This window comes from Tyto alba, unplaced genomic scaffold (assembly GCF_018691265.1).
Source record: "Tyto alba isolate M040663 unplaced genomic scaffold, T.alba_DEE_v4.0 Super-Scaffold_14, whole genome shotgun sequence".
Lineage (NCBI taxonomy): Eukaryota > Metazoa > Chordata > Aves > Strigiformes > Tytonidae > Tyto > Tyto alba.
The window spans coordinates 28,031,238-28,043,688 of NW_024881276.1; the positions used below are offsets into that span (position 1 = coordinate 28,031,238).

Below are 12,451 nucleotides of genomic sequence, written 5' to 3' on the forward strand. Positions count from 1 at the left end.
GGGAGTGGGAACAGGAATAGCCAAGTTGCTAGTGGATTTGGGGTGAAAGTTTATACTGGCAAGATAAAAAAGAGACATCCTTACAAAAATATGAACTACGGTGAAGCAAAGAGTCATAGGATGTAAAATAAACTTTACCACGTCTAGAAAAGCTGCTGGGCAATTCTTGTTTTAGCAAATAACTACACAGTGAAGGTTAGCCTTTAAATGCCATTGTTGATTTAGGTCTGTTGATTCTTTTTTTGCTAGTATTGCTACTGTTTTCTTAGCTATATTATGATTGTATCTTAGTGTTGTGAATGAAGCAAACCGTTTTATGGCTTCTTTAGCAGTGTTTTGATTAAGGCTAATTTTTAGATGGGTGTTAGGTTCATGATGTTGGCCTTGCTGTTCTGTCATTTAAAAAACCCTTTATTCAACTGGAATGTATTTTTTCTATTTACTATCAAAATTAAAATTCTAAGACTTGTTTTCTGTTTTCTAACCCTTGGCATATTTTCAGTCAGTAATACCTGTTTGTTTGTTTGGTTTTTTTTTTTTTGCGGGGGGGTGGGGCCAGGGAGAATCCAGTTTGCTGGACATTTGTTTTTTTTGTTTCCTGAAACTTCCTTCAGGTTTTAAACTTTTAAATGTTTAACATTCTGCACCTAACGAATAGCTCAGAGCACCTGGGAGACAGAGGTGGGAGAGTATAGAATGAGCCAAAATCTTACTCCATTTAAGAATAGTAATATCCCAGAAAATAGGTAGCTGTCTGGTGTTACAGTATTGTGATCTCTGTTAAAAAAAAATCAAACCAACAACTGAACAAAACCCACAACACCTCAAAAAGTTAAACAACATATAAGTTCAAGTGTCCATAATTTTTTTTGTTATTTTTACTCTCTATCTTACTGCATAATGGGTGAGGAAGCTTCCATGGCTGTGTTCAAGGTAAATGTTGGTCACTGATTATTTAAGTATTCACAGATAAGTGGCTAAAGTTTTGAGTGATAGAAAGGTTGATAAGAGGTACCATTAGGTTTAGAAAGTAAGTCTGTGCCCTGGAAGTATGCATCTACCTGGGTGTATGGTCTGTGCTATTAAATCTAGAGAGATTTCAACCATTTTTGTAGTAAAGCTTTTAAAGTGAGCCTGAAGGAAATTTGCACGTTTTGGGTTAGCCTTAGTAAGAGCAGAGGTAAACATTTTCTTTTTAGCATGGCTGTTCACAGTTATATTGCTTCCCTTACTCTGTGTTTTGCTTTCAAGCAGCATATTGAGAAAAGCAGAGCAAGATTTATTTACCAGTATTTAGGTATATGAGGAATGTAATGGAAACATAGCTGAACAAACTTTATGAAAGGTTCTGGGACCTATTTTTATCAATATTTTAGTTACAGGAGAACTTCCTCAGGAGCCCACAGCACTCAAATTTAACTGCTTATGTATTGGGTAGCATATAGTCTTCTAGAAATTATGTAATTCAAAAATATTCATTGGGTTACTTAGAAGTGTTTTGGTCTCTTAGCAGTTTATCAGATTAAATCTGCTAGCTTTTTGGAAACTCTGTTATACATAGTAGCATGTTTATAGCTTTATGTAGGAAGCTTTGCCACCCATGTGCTGTATGCTTGTACTAGAAAATTGATTAGATGCTGTTGCTATCAATTTCTGCAAGTTCCATGGTAAAACCTGCTTTGCTGTACCATTTAAATTGACCCTTCTGCTGTAGTAAAACTTAATACTGCAGAGGTTTTCCCCAGAAAAAGGGCATTACAGTATAGCTTCAAAAATGAGATTAAAAGGATTAGTGTGTCATTTTATAATTTTAAATGACTTCCAGTCTGGATTTGAAAAGCCTTATTGTTTTCAGGGGATTGACAGTGACATCAGCCATTAAATATTCTGTCACAGACTTGTTGTTTCCCTTTTTTCTGTACTCTTCTGTTTCCCTCCACCTCCCATTTCAGCATATTTCCCTGAATTTCAGTCGAGTAAATCATATATGAAAGATAAAGAACATAATTAAAATGTGCAAAATTAGAGAAATGAACAAAGATAATAGCTTGTCATTTTCAATAAATGAAATACTTATAGTAAGGTACAAAGGCTTCTAAATATTTTGGAACACTTATTTAAAAAACAAACAAACCCCCACCAAATTAAAAAACAAAATAAAACAAAACAAAACCAAAAGAAACAAAAAACAAAACAAACAACAACAAAACAAAAACAAAACAAACAAACAAACAAACAAAACCCAAACAAAAAATTAGGTCTAGAAGTGATTTTTTTTTGTTTGTTTTTCTTTTCTTCTACATTTCATTTCTACTTTTAAGTATCTGATTCAGCCTCCTGAAGTGATTCTCTACAAGGTAGTGCTCTGGGGTTCTTAGTTCTCTTTCAGACAAGCACTTTTTAATCTGGACTGCTTGCAACTTCATGTAATACAGTAAGGACTTGCTCAGCATGAGTTGTACATATCTTGTGCAACCTCTGATAAAGCTCTTTCAATTTTAATATAATTCTGCTCTTGTACAAGCCAGAATATGACCAATACTGCTTTTGGTTCTAGGTTGCTAGCAGACATGAAAAGCAGAAGGAAAAGTTTAAGTTAGTAAAAACAAGTTTGAACAACTCCTCCAGGAGAAGACTAGTTTCTTAAGAAGGGAAATGTTGTGTAGGTTTCAGAAAAAATTGTGGTGTATTGGCAACTGTGATCCCTGAGTCAGGATCTATAAATATATAGGTATTCCATAGTTTATTAGGATAATAAAGCCCTTCTTGTGTAGATATGGTGAAGACATGAGAAACTTTTAAATTGTACTAGTGACTGGATAGTTCAGCAATCAGTCAGAACAAAGCTGCTTTTGGAACTGTTGAACTTACCTTTCTGCTACACTCAGATGTGTAATACCAACAAAATATTTTTTTTTATTCATTTTGTACATATCCTGCCAGGCACACTTGGAACTGGATATCAATTCTATGGATGTCCAAAATGAGGAGGATTTTAATTTGCTTAAGATGAGCAATACCAAGAGATACGAAGTTCTCAAGGAGATCCTGATATCACTTGGCCTGAGTTGTGAATTAAGTGACATTCCTATGTTAACACCAATTTACCTTCTCTCTTCTGATGAGGTAAGGCTTCTGCTTACATTTCAGTTGTTTGAATTTGTCTAGTAGGGTAAATCTCAAGAGTTCACTTAAATACACCTTGTTTCTGATGTAGTATTTTTGTTTTGAGAGGTTTACATACGTATTATAGGTAAACAAGAAGTTTGATTTCTATCCTGTCTCTATTTTGTTACCTGCCTATAGCAGTTTTGAATTTAACCATGGGAAAATTGTACAGGGTTAACTTTTCAAATATATTTGCTACGTTTCTGTTAGGAACTTTTATGCTTATTTGCATGCTTCTGCAATATCAAGACACAAGACTCTGCTAAACTACAGCAAGCACTGATTTAAAAGACAGGATTTGTTTTTCCCTTAAATGAGGTAGAAAGTTTTCTATAGGCTGGCAACAAAAGATCAAACCCAAATTATGGAGAACGGTGTGGCAGGCCAAAACTGAAAGACGCGAGTGGGGAGGGAGGAGTGTATGGTTACACATGTAGAGCTTTATTCCTGAGGATGTTGTAATGTTTCCTGGAAGTAGGATAGCTTCTCGTAATTCAAATAGTCGGCTGACTGTTCTGGACTTCTCAATTTGAGACACTGCTATGAAGAATTGTGAAGAACATATCAAGCAGTAATTTTAACTCTTTTTTTTTTTTTTTTTTTTTTTTTTTTTCTTCTTAAACATGACTTCAAATACATGAGAACTGCATTATATTGATCTGAAGCATTAGGTGATTAAAAAGCAGTCCAGGCTACACAGGCTCTTTGAGGTTGTTGTTTCCAACCCATATAGTACTGTCACTACTTGCTCTTAGCATGCTTGTCTGATTCCTGCTCCTTTTCTCTACCACCCTTATATCAACACAAAAATGGGATCTCTGTCTTTAGGGGAGCTCAACTATAGAAGTTCCTCCTTGGTTGCCTGTTTCCAGCTGTATCATATATACCATCCTCCTTTTTTGGCTACAGGATCAATCAATGAAGAAAGTGACATATTACAGCTGAATGTTTTTTAAAAACTTGGATTATATTTTAGATTTAAATTGTAGTTTTCAAAACACTGTTAATTAATCTGGAAGGTGGGTCTGGTAAGCATTGCAAGATTTATAGATTGGGAATACTTGATATGTGACTTAATTGTACAGCAGGCATATCGGTAGCAGATCAAGACAAACTGACTAAAATACTATTAGTAGGTGTATCTGTAAATTCAAATCTGCATTTGTTTTCTGTGTCTTTCCAGAGACTGCCTAAACTTTCTACCCGTTCATTAAGTAATACCCTCCTATAGCAACTCGCATTCCATGTAGCAATTGATCAAAATTAGGCAAAATGCAGAGAGTTTTTAGTATTCCCCTTGAATGCTTGTCCTTTCATGTGTGTCAGACTCTGCCAGATCCACCTCCACTTTGTAATGCTGAAAATACTATTGGAAGTCCTTATATCCAGCCCTTTGCTCAAAGCCAGGGCTGTTGCCAATGGTAGATCAGGTCAGCCATGCCTTTTGACTGGTTGAATCTTGAAAACTTTCAAGGGTGCATGCTAGAACCTGTCCGTGCAACCTATTCCAGTGCTGCTGTACCATTCTAGTGAATTTTTTTCCTGCTGTCCAGCCTGAACCTCTCAAGCTGCGATTTATGGCTGTTGATGTTTCATTACGTTGTCTGGCACTACAAAGAAGTACTTAGCTCTGTCATTTTTTTAACTCTTGTCAGTCTTTGCCAAACTGAACAAACCCAGCTTTCTCATCCTCTTCTTAGAGATGTGTTGTGTACCCTAGCCACTTTGTGGTTGCTTTCCAAGGAATTCCTTGCATAAGCTGAAATCTGCTTTCCCAAGACCTAACTCCGTTGCTTCCCTTCTCAGCCTTCCTTCCACTTCTTGGATTCTTGTGGTTGCTACAGCCAGTGCTACTCTCTGTGACCAAATAAGAAACTAGTTCTTCCCTGTCTGTGAGCAGTAAATTCATAAGAATTGATTATTTATTTGTGCAGCAGATGTGGAAACAACACAAAAACTGTTTAACCTTTTTTACTAATATTGAATATGCTCTATACAGAAGATTTGAAGTTTATTGAACTCTTGATTTTTTTTTTTTTTGTTGCCCTCCTTCATTCTTTTTTAATGACTGTTTCTTTCCTATGCACTTGCAATTTTCAAACATGCCATGAATAAAAAAATTAGTAATTTTTAGCCAAACCTGCCATCTAGTGGCGTATTGCAGGATTGCAGGCCATTTATTGAAGATAACTTTTGCAATGTATACTGTATAATCAAAGTTTATACCAAAATTGTTTTCTCAAATGTAATTTCTTGTTTTGTTTTATTTGTTTTGTTTGTTTGTTTTGGGGTTGTGGGAGTTTTTTGGTTTGGTTGTTTTTGGTTTGTTTTTTGTTTTCTATTTTTTTTCTGTATGGATTTTTTTGTTGCTGTTGTTTGTTTGTTTGTTGTTGTTGTTGGTAGTTTTTCTGTTCTGATATGTGTAGTAACTGCTTCAGTGTCTTTCGATGTAGCCATGACATGCTTCCAGAATATTGTGTGAAAGGAAGTTGCAACTTGTGTGTAAAAGATACAATTAATAATGAAGACATAGCATAATAAAATAAATAAGGAATATGTCATAGTTCAGCTTTCTAAGAAGTTACTTATTTTTCTCTATACATCAAGTTCTACATGTGTTGTTTTAAACTTCTTTACATTTTAAGTGCTATTTTGGTTAGTTTTTTCTTTGTGATCTGTAAGCTTCAGTTTACGGTAGAGCTCTACTCTGTTCTGTGTGATTTCCTTATTTTTTCTTCCCCACACCCTTTCCTCCTTTATCACTTCAGAGCTTTCATCAGACCTATTTTCTACTACAATGTGGGCATTAAAGAAAACTTTCTCAACTTTATTATATGAATAAATGGCTTCTCTTCTCTTCTCTTTTCCTCTGTCTACAATTCCCAAACAATCTGTGTCTTTTGCATCATTGTTACGATGCTCCTAATATTCGTGTCAAATATATTACACTGATTGGTATAAATTTGATTATTAAGACTTTCAGATCTTCCCATCTACTCTCTGGGTCTTGGACAGTGCCTTTTGCAATATAATTTTTAGCTTCTTCTGAGGGGTGGGTTGGAAATTATTATTTTTTTTCTCCTTAGGATTCACATTTTGAAGTTTTAGTTACCAGTTTCTATGTTTATCGTGGATCTTAAAATCACAGTCTTACTACATGGATTAAAAAAAGACAATAAAATATGAGCAGAACTGGCATTAGCTTTCTGAAAAGCAGTGTAACTTTAGAATTTGGCGAAACAATTTCTCTAATTTAAAGAAAAAAAAAGGCATGGGCAAGATAATTCTGAGAAGAGTTGAATTTTGACTTTAAGTGTCCAGTATTTCATATGTGTTATCTATCACTTTTTTTTTTTAACTTTATATATATTAAAAACCGGGGGCTAATTTGATGTATGAAAAAATAAGCAAAGGTATAATTAACTTACACATTTAAATTTAAATGTAGTGTCTTTTCCTTTGAAAAAATACTTGGAAAGGCAGATGTCTCATGAGGAATTACGAACTTTGTAATGCACATTTTGCCTTTGGCATATGAAGAGAAAATTTTAGTTTAGGGTGGAATGTAGGAGACTTAGGAAGAAATATTTAAACCTTGATAGTAGTTAATGTTGAAAATTACATGATTAAATTTTATCACTCAAGAAAAATACATTAGGAATGGGATGGTAAAACTTTTAAAAAAAGTGATATATTGACTGCATATGGATTAGTCAGACTAGATTTATGCTGCTGATAATGTTCTAAAACAGTCAGAGATTTCCAGCTATGTTATATTCATGTTGGAGATGGGATGAGTTGGAGTCTGTGCTACATAAGCACTGAATCTCATTTTAGCTGTTGTGAATATCTTTCTAAACAGTGTAAGTTAGATCACATTGTTACCACTGTTAAGGAAACTATTTAGGTTACTATATTGTCAATAGAAACCTAAAATGTCAGATTGAGGTGTCAAACTAGAAAATATGATTTATGAAATTTTTCTGAGCATCGCGGTTCTAAAATAATGTTACTGCTGTGATTGATTCCCATATCTTGTGAATTTTCAGTTTAATTTTTAAATTATTTTTTCCTTCTGTGTTTCGTTTGTTCTCCTGGCTTTTTCTTAAAATTGCCACAGGCTCTACGAGTCTGAGATTTGAAATTCTGGTAATATTATGGCTTTGAATTCAAATAAAAGCTCTAGTATCTGAATAATGGATGATAATGTCCATCTGTTAAGAGGTCTAGGTCTTACCATGTAGAATAATGCTAGTCAGTCCTCAGCTAGTGCTCATTGCTGTTGGTGTTGAAAGATTGCTGTGACAATGTACACTTTTTATTCCTGATCTCCTTTCTTGTAAATAGAGTATTAGGTAGGGGGCCTGGAAAGTAACAGCATTTGAGGCAACTCTCTCATCACAAGACTTTTTACACTAAGGCTGGCGAGTATGGTTTGTTTCAGATACACACATATGGACATTTTTAAATTCAGTTAACTGGGAAAAATCCATATTATACTGACACAGTGCTACAACAACAATGAAGGCAGTGTTTGAACCAAGACCAATATCATATGAAAGGCAGGTTACTTGCTGGTTAAAAGTTTAGTTAAGTCTGTACAACTTGTCTCTAAAATTACATTTAAAACCAACAAGTATTGATACTGAAACACAGCACCTTTTTCTTTTCCTCTTTCCTTGATTTGGTATAAAGCAGTTAAGCAAATTGTAGACTTATACATTGCTGTAAAAAAAAAAATTCTGTGTCACTGTGGTGCAGGGTGAACTCAAAAGTGTTGAAACAAATGGTGTTCACTGTAAGCCTGTTGTCTGGCACCCATATGTTCTGTGGCAGCTTCAAGCATAGAGATCTGATTTTTTCTGCAGCTTTGCCTTTAAATGCTCAAATATTTACTCTTTCACATTGCCATCTTAAAGGATAATTTTTCAGACGTAAATGCTAGGATTGTATTTTATTGCCATAAGTTTTAGCATAACATCTTCTAGGTTTCAAACCAAGAATTCACTCCTTGAAGAATGGGAGAGATTTGTCAGAATAGTGATTATTTCCATTAGGAAGTATATTACACCTACACATTTGCTGATCTGAAGCCTCTTAAACCTGACTACTAACTCCTTGGACTGTGTTAGGCTGAGTCACTTTTTTTTGATATCTTCTAAATGGATGGCAGCCAAATGATGAAATGTAATCAGTCTTCATTTCTTTGGCTCAGCTAGTAACCATCTTTAAAATGGTACATTCTTCCAGAATAATAAACAGTCAATACAAACACATTAGCTGAAGCTTGAAGTTAGGGCTTTTAACTTGTTTACTGGAGGCAGAAAGAATAATTTAAAAGTGCAATCGAATGTCTGTCTTGAATTTAAAACTTTCCATTAAAGGACACACTGAGATACAGAATACTGCACTTAACAAGGGTAATGCAGTGCAAAGAGAACTTTGTATATTTGAATAACTCAGTACACTACAGCACAGTCAGAATTCAGTTGGACCAAATTTACATGTCCTGAGCTTCAGTTCTGATTCTGTGATGGCATCGGCTGCTTTTAAATTCCAACTCCATTATGTCAGCAAAGAGAGTATGAAGTTACTTTATCCTGAATAAATCTTTCTTTGAGGATGGGAAATTTGAACTCCCAGCTAACACTATAATCAACCTAGATTTCAGGGTACATTTTGAGACAATTGTTTCTGAAATGTTTCCATACATATTAATGTGTATTGTGGAACTTGAGTTTCAACTGTGAAACTTCAGAGTTTTTCAAAAATTTTCAGTGCTAAAATCATGGATAGTTATACTGAAACTCCAACGCCTTACTTTTATTTCTATCCAAGTTTTCGTGCTTAAAAGTGAACCAAAAATTTTTAATCTACAAAATAGGAGACATGCTTATTTTTTCCTGTCATCCTCAAAGCATAAGCATTGTCGCTGACTTTTTAGCCAGTAGTACAAAAGGCAAGAGCCCTGTGGAATTATTTATTCCAGGAAGGAAATTTACTCTTTGCTCTAGCTCAGAAGTAACCTGAGAGCTGAGAAAAATGCTGAATGAAAAGCAGCCATGAGAGATCTGAAAAGATTCTGTTGATCACTGATAAATAGCTTGTGTCTAACATTTTTTAATTTATTAACATATTATATGTATTATTTCAAATGAGCAGTGCACTGTTGTCAGAAATCTCGGTCTGTACTTGAAAGCTTTGCCAGTTTGTCTCTTGAATGAAAATGCCTTTTAGGGCAAAGATGCTTCAGGAAAAAAAAAAAAAAAAAGTAGTTGCAGAAATGTAAATTCATCTGTATCAATAAAAATGGGTATTTTCTGGAACAGCTTATTCTTTTTAGGAAATGGATTTAATATATGCCATTTGTGGAAGTCATTTTGCTGTTAAAAGCTGTGTTTCTACTAGGCTACTTAGGCAATGAAGTGTATTTAGCAAAACATTTGCGTTCTGGCAGGTAGTATGCTTTTGGTCCTACCTGACTTTCTAAAGAGATTATCTGTAAAACTTAACCCAAGGAGCGATAACAGAGTACTAGCTATTAAAAAATATTTGTAATTTAACTCCACTTGTTTAGTTTTGTCTTTTTATTTTTTTTTTTTTTTTTTTTTTTTTTTTTCCCATAATAAATTCAAAGTTATTTGTTGGCCTGCAAGGCTTTGAAATGCATTTGTGAGCAGGGAGGGTGTGTTTGGTTTGTATTCTTCCCCTTCTCTTCCTCAAATTAACTTTTGTTTCTTTGTAACAAAACGTGCAATCACAGAGAGGTCACACCAATCGTAAAATAAAACTATTTCAGTGTTGTTGTCATTCTTTGAAAAGTTCTTTGTATAAATGTCTGGATTCTAATAATAGTCCCTACTGTTTGCTAGTGTGTGGTTCTAAAGGGAATGGCCCTCTAAGTGGAGATGGTTACTTGACAATCAGTAGCCCTTTTTTTTTTTCTTCCCCCCCCCCCAGCACTCAATATAGTCAAGGTACAAAGGGACCATCTCCTGCTTTGAGAATCAAAGTCTCTTGGTCAGAGGAAAGCAGAAAGCCATTCTTCTGAGAGTTCATGCCACCCTGACTGAGGTGTGAGCCTCTGCATATTCCCATAGGCAAGAAGTTTGCTTGCTAAATCCCCTGCAGGTTCAGCATGGAAAAAGGCCAGTCTCAGAAGTGCTTTTTGGGCACTGGCTCCATGATAGTGCTGGGCACAAGAAGAGAAAACTCAATGGCATGGTGGAATACATTGCCGAGATTTAAGATGTGTTTTTGCTTCTCACTTGCAAATGGCTAAGAGAATGATTATGGTCAGTTACTGTGATTTACCAAGTGCAGGGCAGTTTCTTAATCTAAGGTAAGGTAATGGAGTAATTGAGAGGAGGGGTGCTCCTCTGTTTTATGTCCTTACCCTCTCTAGAATATAGATGGAAGATGAACTACAAGTCTTAAAGATAGGTGCATCATGAAGAGGAGGAATAGAAAGGGGAAGAGAAGGAAATCTGGAGATGGGAACCAAGATATTGGTTCTTGTTTCTCAGTAATATTCCCTCTTGTACTTCAGGGGACAGTTTTGTAAAACTTGTCATAAAGTTGTATAGTAGACAGGTGGAATAAGTACTGTATATTTTAGCATGTCTTTCTTCTTTCTCCTCAGTCTTCTGTTATTCTGCATACCCTTATTAGTGTAGTTTCCTAATAGATCTGCCAGTTCTTCAATAAAATTTTTAAACTTTTGGGTTCCAACTATTTGGTAGAGATAAAAGCTTAAAAGAAGCTGAGTTTCTATAGCAAATTTTATAACATGCAGCTCAGGGCAGGATGCTTTTCAAAGCTAGTTGTATGCCAAGGCATCCTGTCAGTCTTGCCTGGCAATAAAGTAGTAGTGGGACTGCCAGTCTGCCTAAACATCACTGACAGAAACACCCACTCTCTTCTGCTCCCCTCCTGGCTGGCAGGGCAAGCAGGAGTCAAGAGGCGGGAACTCCAGAGGGACTGAGTGTGATGCTGTGAAGGGAGGAAAGGGGTGTCATGGGGCACTGAGGTATGGGAGCTTGGAGATACAGGGTGGATGCGGTGGAGTGGTATCAGCTCTATGTGTAACTGCGTAGGTGATCTTATGGGGAGCTGCAATTACATAAACAGTAACAAGTAGCTATAGATTTGCTGCCTAACACCTATGTTCTTCCCCACAGCAGAAAGATGTGATGAGAGCATGACTAGGGAAGTGGTACACTGGTCTCACAGAAAGAATGTCAATGTGATACTGAATTGCTTCCTTAACACATCTCCACCCCCAAATAAGGGAGGAGTGCAGGAAGGGCAATGCTTTCTGATTTTTCAGGTCTCTGCTGTTGACTGGAGCCTTGCTGGTCTCACTGCTTAGAAACAGGAGCAGTCTTCCCTTTCCAGAGGCTGAAGAGGGTGTCTTTTCTTGCCTCTTTTCAAATACAAAGAGCTTGCTTCGACCAGTGAGGATCATTAAATTGACATCTTGCCTTGAAAAATTGGTTTTTTTCTTAAAAACCCCTTTTGCCTATGCTGCTGAGAAGCACTTTCCTGACCCTTTTGAGAAAACAGAGGGAGAAGAGGAGGTGTGCTTGATATTGGAAATAGTAATAGTGACTGTATGTAGAAGGCATGAAGAAGACGACGACAGCTATTGCAGTTAAACTATAAGACACAGTTACAGTCAAATAGACTTTCCTGGCTCTTTGCTCAGAGGCTGCTTTTATTAACCAATCGTATAATGCAAAATGACTAGGAAAGTATAAAAGGTTTTTACTAACTTTTGAGACAAAATTAAAGTGTTCAATAGAGATTGGTTTTCCTGGGTGCTAACTCAGTAGTCCAGGCTCAGGATCTGACTGACAGTTGAGCTGTGTTCATGCTGGTTCCTCTAAGTATTAGAAGGCTAAATTATCTCTTAATTTGTCCACTCATAAATGTTTCTTCAGACTTCTCCCTGGAGTTTTTTATTAAAGAAATGCTGGCATGCCGCAGGTATTTTCAGTGCATTCACCAGCACTATGTGACTCCAGTATTGATCAGTGTCCCTGCCCAGCTGAGCTGTATTAGTGTTGGCATTATATTAAAATCACCGGGATTCTCTATTGCTCTCGAAGCTGGATGCAGTCGTGGCTTTTTATACGGCTCCTTTAGTGAGGGGAAGGTGCCTTACCGCTAGGGGTCACTAATGGGCTGGATTTAGAGAATACACAGGAAGGCAAAAAATAGGGAAGGGATGGAAAACATTTTATCTGTAGTGTTGTATATAGATTTGCATTAAAATATCGTT

At 36.0% G+C, this 12,451-nt stretch overlaps 1 protein-coding gene across 3 annotated transcripts in view; it reads left to right on the forward strand.

Annotated features, from left to right (window-relative positions):
* Positions 1–12,451, forward strand: part of HLCS (holocarboxylase synthetase) — a 128,928-nt gene that overhangs the window by 14,152 nt on the left and 102,325 nt on the right. For all 3 annotated transcript variants that reach the window (XM_042788639.1, XM_033011322.2, XM_033011323.2), the window contains exon 5: positions 2,944–3,126. In XM_042788639.1, the coding sequence (XP_042644573.1) occupies positions 2,944–3,126 (183 nt within the window). The remainder of the gene's footprint in view (positions 1–2,943; positions 3,127–12,451) is intronic.